The sequence below is a fragment of the Mixophyes fleayi genome, chromosome 2, assembly GCF_038048845.1.
Source record: "Mixophyes fleayi isolate aMixFle1 chromosome 2, aMixFle1.hap1, whole genome shotgun sequence".
Classification (NCBI taxonomy): Eukaryota; Metazoa; Chordata; class Amphibia; order Anura; family Limnodynastidae; genus Mixophyes; species Mixophyes fleayi.
This window is the reverse complement of record NC_134403.1, coordinates 4837833-4860338: the sequence shown is the minus strand read 5'-3', so window position 1 is coordinate 4860338 and position 22506 is coordinate 4837833. Positions and strand designations below refer to the sequence as shown.

At 39.5% G+C, this 22506-nt stretch overlaps 1 protein-coding gene across 1 annotated transcript; it reads left to right on the top strand.

Moving 5' to 3' along the window:
• Positions 1 to 4723: 4723 nt before the first annotated feature.
• Positions 4724 to 13597, top strand: LOC142139268 (olfactory receptor 6B1-like). The gene is made up of 2 exons (XM_075196731.1): positions 4724 to 4810; positions 12611 to 13597. The coding sequence occupies exons 1-2, from the start codon at positions 4724 to 4726 to the stop codon at positions 13595 to 13597; spliced, it is 1074 nt and encodes a 357-aa protein (XP_075052832.1).
• Positions 13598 to 22506: the final 8909 nt, after the last annotated feature.

Below are 22506 nucleotides of genomic sequence, written 5' to 3'. Positions count from 1 at the left end.
GTGCTGTGAGACAGAAGTGCAAACCACTTAGCCACCGTGCTGCCCTAACTTGCATTAGATCTCTGATACTTGGCAATGTCTCTTTATCTCTGACAGGTAACACAGTATATGATATATGTACAGATTTATGTAAAGAGGTCTAACTGGTAAAGTTACAGGTATAGTCAGTGGTCGAAGAGGAAGTTTAGAAATGGCAGTATGGAAAATGTGAATGGAATTTGCCACACCCCAGTTCCCACATAACATTATCATCACAACCACCGTTTATTTGTATAGTGCCACGGATTCTGTAGCAACTGACATAATCATACAGATAAAACATACATGAAAAGAGCAAACACAATAACATAGGCACAGTTAGGCACAATAATAAATGTTTGGATAACATTAACAGAACAAATGGCATGGCATACAGAAACATGAAAGGGGCTACATGGAAGACATTAGTGTGGAAAGACATAAGACATAGGGTAAAGGGCCCTGATCGTGAGAGCCTATATTCTGGAGAGGGAGGGGGAATTAGAGATAATATGGGCAGATGTAACATAAGGCTTAGTGGTCCAGGCGGGTATCAGAAAAGTTGTAGGCTAAGCAGTCCAAGAATGAAGGGGTGATGGAGGTCTAGAGGAGGGGTAATTGGCAGGTGGGATGTGGAAAAAGGGGGGTCAGGGAAGGTGAGGTATGAGAGGAGGGAGAAGAGGATGAGACAGAGTAGAGGATAGAAAAGAGTTCGGGGGATCTGTGGATCTGGGGCACATAAATAAGCATTGCAGGTGGAGACTTTTTGCAGTTCATAAATTAACATTCATGTGGGATGTATTAAACATAGTGGTTGAAATATTAGCATAGCAAACATTGTTGCACATACTGTACAGCCAGAGATGACAAAAATACCACTAATAATGACTTCCTGATAATCTTATGTTACTTAGCTACCCAACAACCAGGGGCCTCAAGGGGGATTGACAGTGTAGTAGCAGGCTTGAGGCAGGATGTGGATTAATTGAATGCAGGGCTTTGCGACAGGAACATGTGGTTGTCTGCTTGACTGTATGCACCTACAATCACATACACAGCGCATCATTCTCCAGGGTTGGGAGTAATAGCAGGCAAGTAGTGCCATTGGAGAGGACCCAAAGAGAACGCACATCTGGAGGGAGATAAGCTTGGTGCCAGGTAAGCCCCATTAACACCAGGGGAGCGGCGGTGCCGAGTGTTGGTGGCCAAGGCCCCTACTGAAGAATGCCTCTGATCAGATTGATAGCAGCAATGTAGTGGGAGGCAGCTCAGACATATCCACAGTGCTTTTCTGATCTAGGGGGAGGAGAGATTGAAGCCACTCACAGATGGGACAAGTGGCGGTATGACATATCACCATGTACCGTCCCACTTCGAGCACTGGTTTTAGCGTTCTTTTTTTAATGCAGCATTAATGGTGTCACAGTGTTTGGTGTGCAATTTCTTATCTCTTTTCCTTTGGATGAAGAAGAAGGTGTCAGCCACTGTTGGGTTTTGGAGTAACTGCAGGCCTGATCTTGCTAGCTGTCCTTTTCTGCTCACACGCAATTTGCTAATAGCAGGAGACTTCCTCATAACAACCTAATTATCAGATAGCCATCCAAATATAAATAACCGATGCTCCTTTTACGCGTTTCGTCTGTAAAGACTTTCTCAAAAGGGTGAATTTATTGCTATGTATGGATATGGCACAGTTTTCTTGATTAAAAGTCTATTTTTCTAAAAAGAATTGCATGTTATGAACGCACTACACTATTGTTTGCTATTTCCCTATTGAGTTTTAGTTCTTGGACAACTAGACACAGAAGGTCCAATCTATGCAAGAACTCTGGGATTTCCAAGGGACACTACTGTTCAGATGAGCGATTTTATTATCTGATTTTGGTACGAGACCATCTTGAAATTTTATGGTCACTTGTTCTTTGTATTGACGGTATCACACTATGTTTGGCGCTCCTCTTTTTGTTTTTATCTAGGTATCACATCCGCAATTGATGTTTAAAGTGAAGCAGCCTACTGTAAGTGATTTTTAAATATAAGCACAATTTTAAACACGTGACCGTTAGATGTTGTACTGAGCACTGTTGTCTTTTGTCACTGTTTTAATATATATATATATATATATATATATATATATATTGTAACAAAAGGAGGCATTTAGCTGGCAATATGCAGAGAAAGCAGGGAAGTAGAGTAAAACATTGGCACAGTTATGTACCTAGGTGGAGATTAAACCAGGTAAAAACATATGTGTAGTTTAAAATTGGTTTACTTACATGATTTAAAAGCTGCTTCCTCTCAGCAAACAGACAGGGTGGGTCTGATAGTCTAAACAGAGCCAGGGATGGGCGTTTCCTTTTAAAGAGAAGGTGGGTGTGTCACCTGTCCATCAAGCTAGGCCTGTGGGAGGAGTGTCAGGTATAAAACCCTGCTTGTTTCATTGTTCAGGGAGATCAACACTGGGCTAGCTGGCTGATCTGGACAGAGAGCTGGACTATGTATAGTAAGCGTTTAGGGTCTCCATAATTGCTGTGCAAGTATACGGTGTCAAAACATTATTACCATCCTGACAATAAAGAACCATAAAAAGGAAGAAGTTGTACGCGTGTGCTTCTGCAGTAGCGGGCTCTTGCCACAAGATATATATTAAATATCAATTATTTAGTATTGCAAAGTAAAAAAAAATAGATTCTGCTGTAAATTTCAATACACAGCAGCTGTATTTATAGTTTAGACTTGTAGAGGTGTCAGATTATATGCCTGACACTCTCGCTCGAGTATACGGTAAGTAATAATGTCTTACGTTAGGTATAAAGTCTGAGGATCCCAAAATACTTGTAAAGACAAACACTGGGCCTGATTCATAAAGGAAAGAAAAGGAAAAAAAAAGGAGTATTTAATGGTTTGGGTGCATTCATTCTTTTAGAGGTGTGAACAATGCTAATTACTACCTGGAGTAACAGAGTGACCGACCTTACCCCATGTAGCAGCATTTCTTTCCTAATGGTAGAGGTATCTCTTAAGATAACTCTGTCCCTTTCTACAGAACACAGGGGGCTTAATGAGCATGATGCTGATGTTATCTATATGTCATGGAACTCTTGGTCACCAGATCTGAAGGATATTAAGTATTTATTAATTATCTATTAAATGTTTCTACTTGAGAGGTTTTCCACCACCATCAACCAGGCGCCAGTTGAGGGACTCTCTTGTGGGAGAATGAAGGATTGTTATAGACATTGATAGGACTCAATGCTCCCAAAATAATAAAAGTGAAATTACCACAATTATTACAGGATTGTTTTGGTAGTATAGGGTTAATGAGTCCCATTATCAGTATCTAATTCATCCGCCAAAGCATATTGATGGATACAATCCATAAAACAAGAAACACAAAAATAAAAAACAAAAATATTTTCTCCAAACAGTTTAAGTAAAGCTTGTAGTCACTGAACCTGGGTCTTTTAGAAGTTTTGCTCTTTGCTGCTTTGCTCCCGTCTTTGGGGAAGAAAACACTCCCTTCCTGATGGCTACCAGACACTGTTACCAGCGCCAGATGCATGAATCCTGGGCCTCCTAGCAAGATTTTAATGTTCTCTTTTAGGGGCTCATCTTCCCTCACTTATTTGGTCTGTGTCATACTGTATTATTTGTTCACAGTTTCAGGGAACATCAGAGTTCTGTTTTCCTCTGAGGAGAATTTAATTTTGGAACCCTAGTATGAATTGATTACACACTGATATCAGGGTGACTTTGGAGGGCCCATTTTGCTGGTGGCAATTAATAGATGACAGTCTGGCCAGGCCCTAGTTGCTTAAAATAAATTAATGCATTTAAATAACTGGTAAAAATAAATATAAATAAAGTAAAAAAATCTCTTTAAAAGTAACAAAAACATCTGGTTGAAGAGACGGAAGGTAAAGTATCTTGTACACACATTAGTGGGATCATTGGCCAATGAAGATACAGGCTTAGTTTTCTGATTGGTCAGTGACTGGACAGTAGTGACAAGCAGTGACTCGCCCTAGTGCAGCCCACTTTGTACTATATAATGGGCATATCTATCACCAATCTGAAGGAAACCTGTGGGGATCAAATAAATATTTTTGCCAGCAGCTTTTCTAGAGTTGCGAGGAACAATTGTTGCATTTGTTTTGCTGGGGCTGGGAGGGATTAGTGAGGTAGGAACCATTTGTATATCCTCTTTCTGACTAAAACCTACAAACTACTATCTTATCAGCCCAAGGGTTGATTAATATGATTAAGGAAACTCTGACATTGAAAATTTCTTTAAATTTATCCTGAATGGCACAGCTTAGCTAGGGAAAAAGCGGGTTCAAATGGGAGAGGTACAAAGTAGGCATAGCTAAGGAGGTAATATTGAAACCTTTAATGGAAGAGGTCCTTATGATTATTATTATTATTATTATTATTATTATTATTATTATTCATTGCTGTACAATGATGAAAAAGCATAATATATAAACTACAAGAACAAAATGAGTAAAATGGTGCATCAATCACAGAACAAAAAAACATCAATAAAGACGAACACAATGATGAAATAGGAGTGGACGAGAATACAAAAGAGAAGACAATACTGCCTGTAAGAGCTTACAATCTAGTGGAAAGAGGGCATTGCTGAGACAGAAGGGCAGGAAAGACACAGCATGGGCGAGGGGAGAAAGATCCTAGGCCAGTGAAAATGGATGGAGGAGTTGAAGGTTTTGGTGGTGAGGTGAGCATTCAAGGACCATTTAAAACTTTGGATGCTGGAGAAGAGGTTGAACAGGTGAAGGAGGGTGTACCATAGGTACTGTGGTCAACGGGGTACCCTGTCTCATGTTTGGTGGAGCTGCCCTAAAATGTAACCCTTTTGGCGAGAAGTATTAGAACTTATTAATAAGATCACACACTTGTCAGTTCCTTTTCATCTCTCCTTCTGCCTTCTGCCTCGTCTACCATGAGGAATCCACAGACTAGTTTGGAAACTTCCTGGACATATTCTATCTTTAGTCAGAAAAAAAAAATTTGAAAAAAACCCTGAACCCCCCACACTTCCTGCCCTAATTGCCAATATTTGGCAAATATATCAAATGGAACACATCACTAACATACTTCACGACAATCCCAACCTATCTTTATCTACATGGTATACTTGGACCGAGTACTTTGATACATAATGTCCTCTCCTATTCTTTGATGTTTATTCACAATGGAGATGAGAGTTCTTTACACATTTTTTCATATATTCTCCCCTCTTAATTCATCCCCCCTGCCTTTTCCTACCCGTTTCTCCCCCACTAACATTTCCCAATTCTCCTCTCCCTCTCTTTCCTCCCGTTGCTCCCTTTATCTCTAACGATTTATACATCTGTCTGTACTATTTTGATTCATATATCCGCAATCTCACACTGAGATACTCTCATACTTTCATTCTCTTAATAAAAAATGGTATAGTGGATTTGCACTTGTTCTGATATGTATATGTTAACATTCCAATCTCAATCCCCTCCACCCTCTATTCTTTCTTGTACACCCCCCTCACACCCTTGATTTCAGTGAAATTTCAATAAAAGTTTATTTCAATTTTTTTTTAAAATACTTGCAGATGCTTGTCAACATTCCCAACACTGTCCTCAGATGTAGGGCAAGGTAGAGATGATAATCCTGATCCCTTAGGGGTGTCTCCTGCCTGGGCCTCCCAGCTGGTGCCCTTCCCTCTTGACTCCATGCCTGGATGACTTGTGCCCACTCAGCTTCAGTCTCATTGTCCCCTGAGCCCATCAGCCATGCGCTCACTATAGGACAGATGGGCTGGTTCTGCTGATACCTTCTGTTGAAAAGAGGATGCTGCTCTCTGGCGGTCTGTTGCACTTTCTTCCTGGCTGTCAATTGAACTGCAGCCTTGGTCATTGCTGCAGGGTAGCTAGAGTGTTGTTGCTAGACACTGGGTACCAAACCTCAAAACAGCTGGATAACAGATTAGCGTGACCTAATGTGTAGGTCAAAAGGAATTACAGCAGGTAGCTTGGTAGCTATGGTTTAAAGCAGGATCTTGAATAAGTGATGTTTATTGATCAGAAAGGGTTCTTACATGAACTGTTACACACTAATTAGAGATACTAGTGATCATCCAGATATTTAGAAGGTATATATCAACTTAAATACAAAACCAGCTATTTTAACACAGTTTAAAGCCCATAACCTGGCAGGAGGTAATCCAGTCTCCTGCCCATTTAATTAATCCAGGCTGATCCATTAGCCTGCATGTGAGACTGACCAGACCCTGGGACAACAGACCCCAGCATGCAGCTGATGGACCACTCTGAACTTCATTATGGGCCTGCTAGGTCGCCCATGAGGCGCTACATCGCGGTGCTGCTGACCTACGTCGATCCTGCCTGCTCTCCTCTGCTGACGTCCACCAATCTCCTGCTGTGGCTCCTCTCTTGTCTCCCACTGATGCCTCCTCCATACTCCTGCTCCCCCTCATCTCATCTGATGCCCTGCTCCTCACTTGAAGCCCCCTAACTCTCCACAACCTTCTCCCTGGATCTGAAACTCCCTGGACTCTGCCTCAGCCCCCTGAAACTGTGACTCTGCCTCACCCCCTCAGCTCCCTGGAACTGAAGCTCCCTGGACTCTGCCTCAGCCCCCTGGAACTGTGACTCTGCCTCACCCCCTCAGCTCCCTGGAACTGTGTCTCTGCCTCTCCCCCTCAGCTTGGATCTCATCTTCGTCCTGCTCCCAAGCAACTCTAGGTTCTTCTTACTACTTTGCTCCACTGAACCGTCCTCCTTACAGTGACCCTGCTTCATCCCCTTGGATCTACACCTTTGCCTGCACCGTAGAGTCGACTGGTACCTGGTCTATTTTACCTGTAACTATCCTTATCTGTGATTATTTTTACCTGCTATTATTTTATGTGCCATTATTTTGTTTTCCTGATTTTATATTTACCTGTAACTACTTTTTACCTATTACTATCCTATTATTTTATATGCCATTATTTTGTTTTCCCGACTCCATATTTACCAGTAATTACTTTTTACCTGTTAATTTTATTACCTGTCTTTATTGTCCTTATTATCTCATTGCACTATTGCTCCATGCCTTCCACGCCCTAATCTCGTTATTGTCTTCCACCTTGTCATTGTCTTCCTGCCATTGTTCTTACCTGTTTTCACTGTCCCCATTTTCTCACTGTTCTGTTACTCTCTCTTCCTACTATGCCTCCCAGCTCTCACTCCATACCCATACTCTCCCCCGCCACACCTCTCTCATTCCTCCCCGCCCTCCCCCGCGCGCTGCTCATCTTGCTAACCTTATCCTCATCTCCTTCCTCTTCTCTCCCCCTTTCTCCTGTGCCCTCTGGAATGCCAGATCCGTCCGCAACAAGCTGACTGCTGTCCACGACCTCTTTCTATCCAGCTCCTTTAACCTTCTTGCCATTACTGAAAACTGGCTCTCCGACTCTGACACTGCCTCCCCCGTTGCCCTCTCCTATGGTGGCCTCTCCTTCACCCACTCCGCCAGGCCTGGTGCCCGCCAAGGCAGTGGAGTGGGCCTCCTCCTTTCCTCCACCTGTACTTTTCGTGTCATTCCCCCTGAACCCTCCCTCTCCTTCTCCTCCTTCGAAGCCCACTCCATCCGCCTCTTCTACCCCATCCACCTCCGCGTCACTGTCATCTACCGCCCCCCTGGCCCCACCTCCCTCTCCCTTGACAACTTTGCTGCCTGGCTTCCTCACCACCTCTCCTTCAAACTGCTCACCCTCAAACTGCTCACCCTCTCTTCCTCCCTTGGTTTCACCCAATGGACCTCCTCCTCTACCCATTGCCTTGGTCACTCTCTTGATCTTGTCTTCTCCTACCTTTGTAATCTCTCTGACTTCTCCATCTCTCCCATTCCTCTATCTGACCACCATCTCCTCTCCTTCTCCCTCTCCTCTTCTCCTGCTCCCCTCCCCATGCCTAAACCTACTCTGTCCATACGCAACCTTGACGCTCTCGACCCTATCTCTCTGTCCTCCTCTCTCGATACCCTGCTTTCTCCCCTTTCCTCCCAGGCCTGCCCCAACCAGGCGGTCTCCCTCTACAATCAAACCCTCACCTCCGCTCTGGATGCAGTCGCCCCTGCCCACTCCGTCCACCCACGCTGCTCCAAACCCCAACCCTGGCACTCCAAATTTACCCGCTTCCTCCAAAAATGCTCCTGTACCGCCGAACGTCACTGGAGAAAATCTCGCTCCCTGGCTGACTTCCTCCACTTTAAATTCATCCTTTCATCCTACAGCTCTGCCCTCTCTCTCGCCAAACAATCTTTCTTTAAATCCCTCATCTCTTCCCAGTCCTCTAACCCCCGCCGCCTCTTCGCCACCTTCAGCACTCTCCTGGCCCCCTCCCCTCCCCCCACCCCCTCCTCCCTGACTGCCTCCGACTTCTCCTCCTTTTTCTCCTCTAAAATTGAGGCCATCCGACTTGAAATCTCCTCCTCCACTCTCCCTTCTACCCCTCCCACTCTTCTGTCCTCCCCCCCTAAACACCTTCCCCTCAACTCCTTCCGCCCCACCACGGGCGAGGAAGTCCACTCTCTCATTTCTTCCTCCCCCCCTACTACCTGTCCCCTGGATCCCATCCCCTCCCACCTTCTTCGCTCCCTTTCCCCCACCACCTGCTCCCACCTCGCTCACCTCTTTAATCTCTCCCTCTCCTGCGGGATCTTCCCCTCCTCCTTCAAACATGCTCTCGTATCCCCCATTCTTAAGAAGCCTAATCTTGACCCCACTTCTCTCTCGAACTTTCGCCCCAAATCTCTTCTCCCCTTTGCCTCCAAAATTCTCGAGAGGCTCGTCTGCAGCCATCTCACCTCCTACCTTTCTGAACACTCCCTTCTTAATCCTCTCCAGTCTGGTTTCCGCCCCCTTCACTCCACTGAAACTGCCCTGACTAAAGTCACCAATGACCTCCTCTCTGCTAAAGCCAGGGGCCACTTCTTCCTTCTCATCCTCCTTGACCTCTCTGCAGCCTTCGACACCGTTGACCACCCCCTCCTCCTCCACACCCTCCAGTCTCTCTGCCTCTCTGGCCCTGTCCTGTCCTGGTTCACCTCTTACCTCGCTGACCGATCCTTCTCTGTCACCACCACAAAGTCTCTCTCCCCCCCGTCCACCCTTCCAGTCGGGGTCCCCCAGGGCTCTGTTCTGGGCCCCTTACTCTTCTCTCTATACACCTCCTCCCTGGGTGAACTCATCAGCTCCTTCGGCTTCAGCTACCACCTTTACGCTGACGACACTCAACTATACCTCTCCTCTTCTGATCTCTCTCCCTCCCTCCTCTCTAGGGTGTCCGTCTGCCTCTCTGCCATCTCCTCCTGGATGTCCTCTCGATTCCTCAAACTCAACCTCGCCAAAACCGAGCTGATAGTTTTTCCTCCCCCCATACCTCATCCCCTGTCGACCTCTCCATCACTGTCGACAACTCCTCTATCTCCTCTGTCCCCCAACTTCGCTGCCTTGGTGTCACCCTCGACTCCTCTCTCTCCTTTGGACCCCATATCCTCTCTCTTGCTAAATCCTGCCGCTTCCAGCTGCGTAACATCGCTCGCATCCGGCCCTTCCTCTCCCAAGATGCCACCAAATGCTTTATTCACTCTCTGATCATCTCCCGCTTGGACTACTGCAACCTCCTCCTTACTGGCCTCCCCCTCTCTCATGTCGCTCCCCTTCGATCTGTACTTAATGCAGCCGCTAGGCTTATCTTCCTTTCTCGCTGCTCCTCTTCTGTCTCCCCCCTCTACCAATCCCTCCACTGGCTCCCCTTCCCCTACAGAACTCTGTTCAAGCTCCTCACTCTTACATACAAGGCCCTCGCCAATGCCACTGCACCCTACATCTCCACACTCCTATCTATTCACGCCTTATCCCGTCCTCTCCGATCTGCCAATGACCGTCGCCTATCTTCCCCCTCATCACCTCCTCCCACGCGCGTATCTAAGACTTTGCCCGCGCTGCCCCCCTACACTGGAACAAGCTCCCTTCCTCCATCAGGACTTCCCCTAACCTGTCCAGTTTCAAATGGGCTTTAAAAACCCACCTTTTTCTTAAAGCCTTCCAGTCTCCCACTTAAATACCTACCTTATCCTCTGCCTCCCCCCCTTCTTTCCCCTTCCCTGCCTCCGTCCCTCTACTCTCCCTCTCTCCCCTGCGTTTCTCCGTCTGTCCACCACTCCCCTTAGATTGTACGCTCCTCTGAGCAGGGCCATCTCTCCTCCTGTTTCCACCACTTCTAACTCTGCTCTCCAGCTACTTTGCCTTCCTCCTCGAGGGCCCTCCTCCCCCCTCTGGGGGTCTCCCTGTCTTCCGCGCCCTCCTTTTGGGCCCCGTCATTTGCGGATACTCCCTCCGCCCTCACTAGCTGTGCATTGAGCTTACTGAGTTACTGTGCTTTATGTTTACTGTACTGTGCTGTCTCACCTTGTATTGTAATTTGTTTTTGTCCCTGTATGGCGCCACGGACACCTTGTGGCGCCCTATAAATAAAAATTAATAATAATAAAATACATCTCCTGGATTCATTTAAATCCAGGAGGCTATCCTGTATGAACCTCCGGCAGCCACTGCAAGCTGACTGCTAGGGGCATCCACTCTCTGGTGGCCCTTTTGGCAACCTTGGATCTGGGCTGCCCTTGCAGCCCACACTAGACAATCGCAGTGCCCATACATTAAATATATTCTTACATCTTATATTTTCACATCTACACTCTCTGACACTCAGCAGTTTGGTTTACTGTTCCGGTATTGCACACAATTAAAATACATTCATCTGTATCAAATAGATTTACAATAAGTTTTATTGAATCGCAAATAATCTTTTACACTCACGGCGCCTAGCACCGATAACTTATCCCCTCCCAGCACCGGAGGACATTTCTTTTTCCTTTTCTCTTTTGTAAATACAATCTGTCTTATTGTTTAGGAGTCCTCTACTTTAAGCTGTTTTATTAACATACATTTTAGCACTGTATTTTTTATATAACTTTAATCAAAATTTATTTTTGCAAATTCCCTTATTTGCAAACACACAGAATTAGCTGAATTTGACCTGAATTCAATCTAAGTTTTATATATTGAGCATGCGCAGGTTTTGATTAATTAATGCTTAACTATGATCACTCAATCTACCATACACCTAAAGACAAAGGTATGGGTTTGTCAACATTCTGAAACTTTTACCATCACAGTTTTGAATGATTTTTCAATAAAAGTCTTCAGATCAATATATTTATGTCCTATACAGGTGACAACAATTGTAATATCCAGTGCAATATGATTGCATCATGATAAATTATGTTGAATGGTAAAGAATGGTAACGTGCGAAATGTCACACTAATGAGTATTGATGTGCATTTGTGCAATCTCCCTTAAGGGTACAGAACTTCTTAATTTTAGATTAATAGGCAATTACATCTAGGAGATGGTCATGAGAGACTATGTCTACTGAGAAAACCTTTGCATAAATAGAGGTGATGAGAATATGAGCCGTATGCATTGGAGGTGTGATCATGACTGGAGAAGTTTTATCCAATCTTGATTTTTACCGGTGAGTTACAGGTGTGACGTAATACAAAATTATTATGTGTCAATATACAACTATTGTAAATAGAGTTATCCAGCAGATGTATTAGTAAATAGCAGTTATGGTGATTCACTTATCACTTATCTTACTTTGTCCTATGTGCTGTATATTTAGTAGATTTAGAGGAAACAAGTTGAAAGCAATATGCGTGAAACCATCTAGAGATTGTTGCATGTAGGACAATTATTGTAGGTGATCGATGATTTTCACATTTGCTCCTCATTGTGGTTACTGACAATTATGAAACATACAATATTTTATATAGATTTTAGTCATTGCAGTAACATCATTTTTATTTCATGATTCAATAACTAAAAGATACAAAATAAATCTTTATGGATCCGAATTGATTGGGATGGAGGAAAATCTAGTTGAATGTTGACCCCCTAACTACCATTTGTGGGGGGAGATTAATTTACTTAGACATGGTTCAGCCTATACTTGATTGTGAATTATTTGAGCAGATGAGTGGTTTGTGGCTGAACATGTGTGTCCAAATAGCTCACTGATTGATGTGCATTGGCTGCACAGAATAACCATATTGAAATGTGCATATAGGCCTTAAAATAGATACTCTGAATAGGCTTTCCATAGAGATATTCCAGAAGTTGAACCCACATTGTGGGATAACTTTTAAGTCATCAATAGTTCTTCCACAGCCTTTCTCAATGTCCTGATGCAACAGTCCACCACCCCACCACTTCTCTGCACTGATATAAGATATAATGACTACTTATACTTTGAGTGAATCATTAAGTGTATCCATGTAAACAGGTTATTCACTATATGTTACATACTTTACTTAATAAACCATTTTTTATTGCATTAATTGGATAAAATTGGCAAATTAAAATTACTTGTTCAAACAACAAATAATGTATTTATCTCTGTGTTTGAGTGTTGTTCCTTTCTTAAGTTATCTAACACTAATTCTACTTTGTTTTTTATACAGTGCTGCTTGTTCTCTGATGAGTCAATGGCCAATCAAACAGATGTTTTCGAGTTTGTACTTCTTGGGTTTCCAGGTCTTTCAGGAAAGTTTCATGTAGTAGTTTCATTAACATTCTTCTTAATCTACATTATATCTCTCTTCTCAAATGGAATTGTAATAGGCTTGATCATTCAAAGAGAGCATCTACACCAACCAATGTATGTAATTATTGGAAACCTGGCTCTTTCTGACCTCATATTCGACACATTGACCTTGCCAAAAATCATTGCCAAATATTGGTTTGGGGATGGTTCCTTGTCCTTCAGTGCATGCTTTTTCCAAATGTTCGTTGTTCACAATTTGGGTTCTCTTGATTCGTTTATTATCATGCTGATGGCTATTGATCGCTTTGTGGCTATTTGTAAACCACTCCATTACTGTTCCATTATCACTAACAAAGTGGTTTCAGTCTTCTGCTTAACATTTTGGCTGCTTGCATCGGCGATTGGATTAGGAATTGCAGTAATGGGGGCTTGTCTTCCATACTGTGGACCAAATAAAGTTAAGAACTGCTTCTGTAGCCTTACACCTGTTTCTGTTTTGTCTTGCGTAGACTCTTTAGCGACCAGACGTACTGTTTTCACTATAGCTATGGTTGTGCATGTTTTCCCTTTATCATATATTATATTTTCATATATAATAATAATCTGGAAGATCCGCTTAATGTCCCATTCTGGAAATTGGCAGAACTTTTTCTACACGGTTACCACACACTGGTTTGTCATCTTCTTGTACTATGTACCCAGATTGGGTGTTTATATTTACAATCAATTTCAGCTAATCTCTAATGCTGATATAAATGTGTTGCTCATTTGCATCTATACATTTGTGCCGCATTTTATCAGCCCTATAATATATTGTCTTAGAACCAAAGAAATAAAACAATCTCTGAGAAAAATCTTTATGGGATTTATCAGTTCAACATTGAGTGAAATAATCAGGGGATAGTAAAATGAAGCTTTATATCATTTCCATGTAAATCTGGCATGGGATGAGCTGGTTGTGATTCGATTCGCAGTCACTTCCCAAGAAATTACCATTTATCATTCTGTTTAACTGTTTCGTTAAGTTGATACGTTTTTAATTATATTGCAAAACAAATATTAATTTTGTGCAAATATTTGTGTTAATATTTGCACAAACAACCCTATTCCTCTGTTTAAGTATTAATTAAATATTTGTTTAAACATTTAATATTCACATTTAAAAAAGGGTGGAACACATAAAAATTAATGTGTGCTTTAGATACATTTTTTTCATGCTCCTTTAACATGTTTCATGTATTGCAATTTTCCCAATAGAAACTAATGTAAATTCAATATAATCTGCATTAAGACATGAGAACCAGGTTGTGCTGATTTATACAATGTTAATTGTAGAGTTAAAAGTTTAGAATACAATGGTGGAAATTACACCATCAACTTTTCCTGACGCACTGAATTTATTAATGTTTGAAAGTTGTAAAAACAGCGGATATTCATCTTTGTGTCAAATGTAGGATACTGCAGAAAAGAGACTCTGATTTCAACGTTTAATGAATGAGAAGTAAAGGGATAGAATGTGGTCAAATTTAATATAATACAGACAGAATAAACAAGCTTATCCTAACATCGAATTTAGGTCCATTAGTTATAAACCACATTGCATGGGTCCTTATCAGATATAACGTTTTAATGTTTCTAAAACGTTTTGAATATTATTATTATTATTATTATTATATATTATGATTGTGTTATTAATTATAATTGTTAATTGTTGATTTTTATATTTATTACATTACATTAAACATTTACATTCAAATCTGGTTTCATTCAGTTGAGTCGATAGAACTGAAGCTTTATGCTCTAATTTTTCGATTTTTTTTACTTGATTTCGGCTCTTAGACTTCAGAGACTGACAAGTTTATACAAAAACATTAAAAGAAAGATTATTGCACAACGATAAAAGAATGGGGATTTTAGTAAGATACTGTAACACGACACTTTAATCTGGTAATATTGATGATGGAAATTAAGGGAGTATTATAATGATGTGCCAGACAATTAGCCCTTGATCCAGCTTAAATACTTTGTTCATTAATTAGGGTATGCTAATTTATTTTTCCATAAATGGAATAAGAGCTATCAACAAGTTACAGGTTGGACCTGATGGCCTTTTTTCAACCTAGAGAAATAACAACTTAGTAACTATGATAGAGCTTCATTCAGCTAACCTCGTCCAGTTTATAGTGTATTCATATTAAAAAAAAATTAAACTAGATGCAGTAAGCAATGATGCCCTTCTTACTGCTGTCCTCACAGAACTATTATACAATTCACAGTTTTGCTTTGCACAGGTTCTATCTAATGCATAAGATAAATGTTATAAGGCTGGCTTAGTCACATGGTTGCAAAGACATTTTTACATTCGCTTATATATTTATAATAACAGAGTTGCTGCAGAATCTATTCTGAAATCTGGCAAAAGATAGTTTCTATGTGTTACACACTGGTTGTTTCTGATTGTATCACCAGAACTTCACACCTCTGTGATATATCCTGTCCTGCCATGTGATTGAGGAAAATATTGCTGCAACATTTCTTATTTGTAGAACAAAGGAATCTGGGAAATATCTTTAAGAGAACAGTTATTTTCTAGATAACAAGTAGATTTACCGGATCACAGAGCCCATTTTCATTTTAATTAAATGTAACTATTTGTCTATCAAAATATACTTGTCCTCCTGTGGATCCATTACATTAGAGCTACATTATTTGAGTAAATGTGTTCCCCTTTCCTCTGTTGCAGCTCTCTCCAGCTTAATTATGGCTGTCTGACTACCTCTCACATAATTTTACTGCACTTTTTCTGCTTACTCCTTTGCTAAGCCCGTTTATTCATTGCTCAATATACATTGATGCCACCTGCACACACAGATGTAATATGTATTCATATTTTTATTTCAAACTTCTATTCAAACTTTTAATTCTACTGCTTGCTGTCTCTTGTATATGTATATGTATAAGTATATGTATAAGTATATGTATAAGTATATGTATAAGTATTTGTATATATATATATGTATAAGTATATGTATATGTATAAGTATAAGTATATGTATAAGTATATGTATATATATATATATATATATATATATATATATATATATATATATGTATAAGTATATGTATATGTATAATTATATGTATAAGTATATGTATATGTATAAGTATATGTATATGTAAATGTATATGTATATGTATAAGTATATGTATAAGTATTTGTATATGTATATGTATAAATATATTTATATGTCTAAGTATATGTATAAGTATAAGTATATGTATATGTATATGTATATGTAAATGTATAAGTATATGTATATGTAAATGTATATGTATATGTATAAGTATATGTTTAAGTATAAGTATATGTATAAGTATATGTGTATGTATAAGTATATGTATATGTATATGTAAATGTATAAGTATATGTATAAGTATAAGTATATGTATATGTATATGTATATGTATAAGTATATGTTTAAGTATAAGTATATGTGTATGTATAAGTATATGTATATGTATATGTATAAGTATATGTATAAGTATATGTATATGTATAAGTATATGTGTATGTATATGTATAAGTATATGTGTATGTATAAGTATATGTATATGTATATGTATATGTATAAGTATAAGTATATGTATATGTATAAGTATATGTGTATGTATATGTATAAGTATATGCCTTTTACTTTGCTTGCATTGATCAGGGCTTCCCACGTAAGAATTCTTTCCACTAATCATTTAATCCCTCACAGACTCAGATCCCCCCAATCCGTTCACCCTGCACTCAGATAAATACCAGAAGGAAGTGTTAACTTTATATGTGGAGCTTGGTCTATGCCCAATGTTACACGGGAGGAGAATTGGAGACTTATAGAGCCAGATGATTCCCCTATGAGAGCCCCTCATTGGCACTTTCATACATTACAAATTGATGCATTGGGGGGGGGGGGTTGAATGAACTTGTAGATGAAAAACCAACATGAAGTTATCTGAGCTGTGGCTGCAGCTGAGGGAAAGAGAAACAGTTTTTTTCCAATAAAAGTTTACAGGAAACCTTTCATTTATCCAAATAAAATATACAGGGTATAAATTTGGATGTGTAGATTCCTATAACTAGTGTTCAGTTATCATTTTAAGAATCTACAATATAATGTAAACTTGTTCACTTGTAATCTCTCGCCTTGATTACTGTAACGTTCTCCTCTCTGGACTAGCTAAATCCCACCTTGCCCCTCTTCAATCTATCCGTAGGGCCACTGCCAGCATGATTTTTCTCTCCTTTAAAGTACTTAATTTTGCACCTTATAAATAAAGGATAATATTAATAATAATAATTATGACAACAAGTCATAAGTGCATATATTTATCTAATACTTCATAACTTTGTTATGCATTTGATCTATTTTGGGCTTTCCTGATGATTTTTCTTAGTGGCCATCACTCCTCATTGACTCAATCAAATGTGTGATGTTGTGCAGCTGGAATTTGTGGTACTTCTACTGGAAATACGAGAATTATTTATTGCACTAATATTGGTCTACTGAAATATTGGAAAACTCATTGAATTATAAATTTTTAGTTATCGCCAACTTTATATCACCTCTTGTATCACAGAAGGCAACATATGTAGTTATCATGTATGTAGTTATCTGTGCATCTGGAGTTTGGAATCACTTGGTATCTGCACACTTGTTTTACTTTCTGTATAATCCACTATTATACTACACTGAACTATGCTGACGCTTTAAAGAGACATAAAGAAAAGAATTATGGAAATGGGGAATGGTAGATACCACTTGAACATGTGCATAAAATGATGACTATTTGTATCTATAATCTATTATTTTACCTTCATATAGATATACCCCTCTCTACAAAAAACAAAACTTCATTTAATATTACATTTTGATTTTCCCTGGAATTCTCATACAACTTACTGTCCCTATGACTCAGTTCAGTTACCTTTTCCCATTACAAGGTTCTGTGACCACCACTGACACAATATTTTGATACATTGTTATTCTAAGAGTAACTGTATTTGTTCACACATTCTTTTATTTATATTATACAAAGCTTTAGACATGTTCCTTAGTTTATTTGCTTCATATCATCAGTTAACTTTAAATACTTAATTTATCCTCACAGAGACACACCCAGTGGCCATATAAAATATTGAATGTTAATATTTGGGAACATTTGTGTTAGAGGGGCAGCACGGTTGGTCAGTGGTTAGCACTTCTGCCTCACAGCACTGGGATCATGAGTTCGATTCCCAACCATGGCCTTATCTGGGTGGAGTTTGTATGTTCTCCCCGTGTTTGCGTGGCTTTCCTCCGGGTGCTCCGGTTTCCACCCACATTCCAAAAACATACTGGTAGGTTAATTGGTTGCTATCAAAATTGACCCTATACTGTGTGTCTGTCTGTGTCTATATGTGTATATTAGGGTTTACACTGTAAGCTCCAATGGGGCAGGGACTGATGTGAGTTCTCTGTACAGCACTGCAGAATTATTGGCGCTATATAAATAAATGATGGTGATGATCTACCATTCCGTTTCATTTAGTCTCAGTTTAAAGACAATTGATAGATGAGGAACTTATCTCAATTTGAATTAATGACTTGCTCCCCTACACGCTCAATAAAAAATCTGATCAGCACACGGACATATTTTTCTTTCATGAGCTAACAAAGTGTCCATGTCAAATTGCCACATTTAAAACATAATTATTTTATTTATCTTTCTATTGTTATGTACAAACAGAACATCTTAGCTATATAGATTTCTGAGATGAAAGGTAAATGGTGGATAGCATAAGTGCTGTATTAATGTATCAGGGGTGCTGAGCTTTACACATCACCCTTTCCATGACATCACTATGAGCATAGTGAGCAGCCTCAGGTCATATGTTGTGTGGCATCAGGCAGAGCTGTCAGGATTTAAACGGAGGAGACTGTGGATTCACAAATGAAATTATTGCTGTGTGTGATGGTCCTGGGCATATTGATGTTGCAGATATCATTTTAACAGATATAAAGATGTGTCTTTTTTCAACTGTCCTTAAATGAAAATGAAAATGATATATCCTTGTGCCCTGCCTTCACCAGTACGACATACAGCAATAAGTAGCACATCTGCTGAGTCGCCTAGATACCACTGTACAGTAGTTTTGCATCTTGCTATCAATTTTGGTTCCAGAAAAATTAGGTTTTAAATACAGTGATGTATGGAGGAGCATAAGACAAAACACTCACAAGACAAATCAGTCTCAGGAAGGTCAATGAATGGCTGATATCTCTATATGGATGGGAACTACAAAAAAGTACATCCCCTCCCAGAGGTTACCAGCTCCATACTGAAAGTAACACAACAATTAGATCTAGGGCGCCTCAATAACCACAGCAGCCTTGAACAAACTATATGGAGTACCACTAAACCAGTAAAACAATTCAAAACATTGGCACTCAGTATTCTAGAAGCCATTGTACAAACTCCTTTATGTTACATACTGAAAGTGCTGGGACTTATTCCAACTCCCCTTAGATGTAGGGGCTGATAAAATTCAAAAGATTTTGACCCCAGTAGTCACAGCTTAGCAACCCCAAAATTGTTATACAAAAGTAAATACTTTATTTGAATAAAAAACACCCCAAAGCCTCATTCACTACTTTATTAAATAGAATATGAATATATTCTACTTCTTGATCTAATGTAGTTGAAATTGAAAAAAATCACGCGGCCAGTAACTCTTGGTACTCATTATTTTGTTTGACGCTTATTCTTCCAGTTTGGACAATGACAGATCAAGGCAGACAAAAGAAGATTTTATTTTACATTTAATAAAGGGATGGATAAAGTCTTATTGTTTGACTTATTCACCTAAAGTTTAATTAAGCATATGTGTGTGTATTATTTATATTGTTTCTTTTGGTATAATGGACAAGAAAGGCCAATCTCATTAATTACCCCAGCTCCATCTGCCCATGGGTCATTGGGAAGAGCCCCTGTACTTTTCAGTACATAGCTAGTAGCCTCTGAGAGGGAGGCATGGTATTTTACGTAGTTAATTTCCCCTAGAGGCACCAGCCCCACATTTATCAGCTTGGGACTGGCTTTCACTATAGCAGAGGGAAATCCACACTCAGGGTCTCCCTCAATTAATGGAAAACAGTCCAATTTGTGTAGCCTTGTGAATGCTCTAATGCTTTGTATACAGATTGAGACTAGCCCTGTGAATATTCTAATGTTCAGATTGATTATTGGTTGCTGTAGCTTTGTGACTGTCCTAATGCTCTTATTGGCTACAGAGTGAGATAACCCTGTGACTGTTTGTAATGTTCCAATCTTCTACAAAACCATTTGGCATTTCTATCAAATAGCACCAAGGTTATAAAGAAAATCTTGTACAAGAAAAGCTTTTAAATAACTTTGTTTTCCATGATCGACATTCATAATGATTATAACCAAATACTACTAATATATGATGAGACCCCTCATATCCTCCTTTCACCAGAAGAATCTGGTAGAATAACTGCTACTAGATAGTTTTTTACCCAGTGGGTGTTTGCTCAATCCTTAGCCTGGGTGTAAAGACTCAGACTCAATGTGTGTTTCCCGAATTATATACTTTTGACCACTGCTTGTGAGTATAGTGGTCAGTAACCAATAACTATATATAAACTAAAAAGTTCTTAGTTTCATAAAGCCTGTCCCATTCTCTAAGCCCATCCTGTGCAATGGTCGACTGAAATAGCAATAATTGAATTTCTATAACAAAGGAACTTTAAGAAAAAGTATAAAAGACTGTATGAACAAAATAAAAACTAGTGTTGTGATAATAATATTCAAATTAAAATCTGAAATTCAGCCTGTCTGTGATAAAACAGTTACTTTTTTGAATAATGAAAAAAGTAGGTTGTATTACAATTCAAATGTCATATAACAATTGGTTAGGATACTATATAAGCAGTCCTTAGTCCATTGAGGTCCCAAGTCTGCGATGGGGGTTTTAAGAAGTGAGAAATGTCTTTGATCAGTATTACTGATTATGAACATCTTGTCCCAGAATGATCTCTTCCACTGCTGCTAACATCTCTCTCCTTAGCATACAGACAATATAATTGCAATAAAAAATGCCACATCAAATAAAATGATAACAATCAAATAAGATATACCAGTGTACATATATTTCACGCTAATATATTGGCTCCATCCAAAAATACCTTTAACAATCAACAAGTGTATATATAGCAAAGTTAATGTAAATGTAGCATTATTGGACATGGGTTTTCTGTTAGGCATAGTGAAAAAGGTTAATCCAATTGCATTTCCCCATAACAAAGTCCGGTAGTATGGCCATGATGTGTCGCCTCACCTGTAATCTATTTATTATACTATCCATACAGGGGAAGTACCAAGGAAGGCAACAGGGTAATGGCCAAGCACCTGGATACTATATATATATATATATATATATATATATATATATATATATATATAGTATCCATGTTGCCTGTTGCCTTCCTCAGTACTTCACCTGTATGGATAGTACAATAAATAGATTCCAGGTGAGGCGGCACTCAAGGATTTAAGACAAATTGTAGTTTGTATCAAAAGGGTGTATTTAATCCATTCTAACGTTTCAGTATAGAACTTTCCTCAGGGACATCATGTGAGAGTCTGACAAGCATATTCAATACATATAGTGCACAAGTGTGAGCCCTTTATACTAAAATTGGAAGAAAAGCAAACCTACTATCAGGTTTGCTATCTTACGTGCCAAAGGATATATCTGCTGAGTATTGCCACAGATTACATTCTGAATACTGAACAAGCTATATTTTATAAAAGGCACATTGCATATACACTTCTTACTCTATTATAGCTTTTTGGAGAAAAGAGTGGATGCTTGAGCAGAATTTATTGCTCATCGCTATATTTAATACTTACAAGTGCAACAATATTTTTGAACCATGTAACGTCAATAATAGTGCACCGATATATGTAATATAAATTTTGGTTGGGTCCAATTCTATAAGATTCTTTAATTATTATTGACCTTTTAGGTACTTCAGTGTTAATCTGCCCTATGGAAACTCACTTATTTTAATATTTTGCTTTTTATGCTGTAATATTTTTTTGGGTATATAATAAAAGTTAGATTTTATATGTGTTTAGTGTTTTAGTCTTTCATGGTGGTATATAGAATTCTGTGACTGTCTCGGAGTTAAAGGTTATAATCTGACATATTCTATAGATCAATTATTCTATAGCTTTGCATCCCTTAGGTAGGAGTGCCCCTTATAAGTAGCATTCTTTCTCTCTTTTCAGTATTTCGGAGTCCATAATATACCACAATAAAGCAAACAATATCCACCTTGCATGCAAAGGTATCTATCCACTATGACAATATGAATCGTGGAGTTCCGAAGTATCTCTTGAGAAGAAGGTAGTCAGCAACATTTTAGAAACTTTCATTTACCTTCTTCGATTGAACAAGTTCACCTGTGCCAGGGTGAATTTTGCAAGCTGTGCCCAGTGGTTAACTGTAGGTGCTGTGATAGACCACTTTGGTAGGCTCATCGAAGTACAAGTGCATCTTTTCACATCTTACGTGAAAGGTAAGACTGAGGCATGTTCCACTTGGACTCCTTAAGAGTTTTCAAGGCAGCTGATGAGATCAACTCGTTCCATCTTGCCTCATAGATCTCCCTGAAGTTTTGTGTGTTTTCAGCCGCAGCAGTGCAGACCTCCATTATGGCTCGGCACTCCAAGTGCTCGCTATCTTTTGCAGGCCGTGCCTGA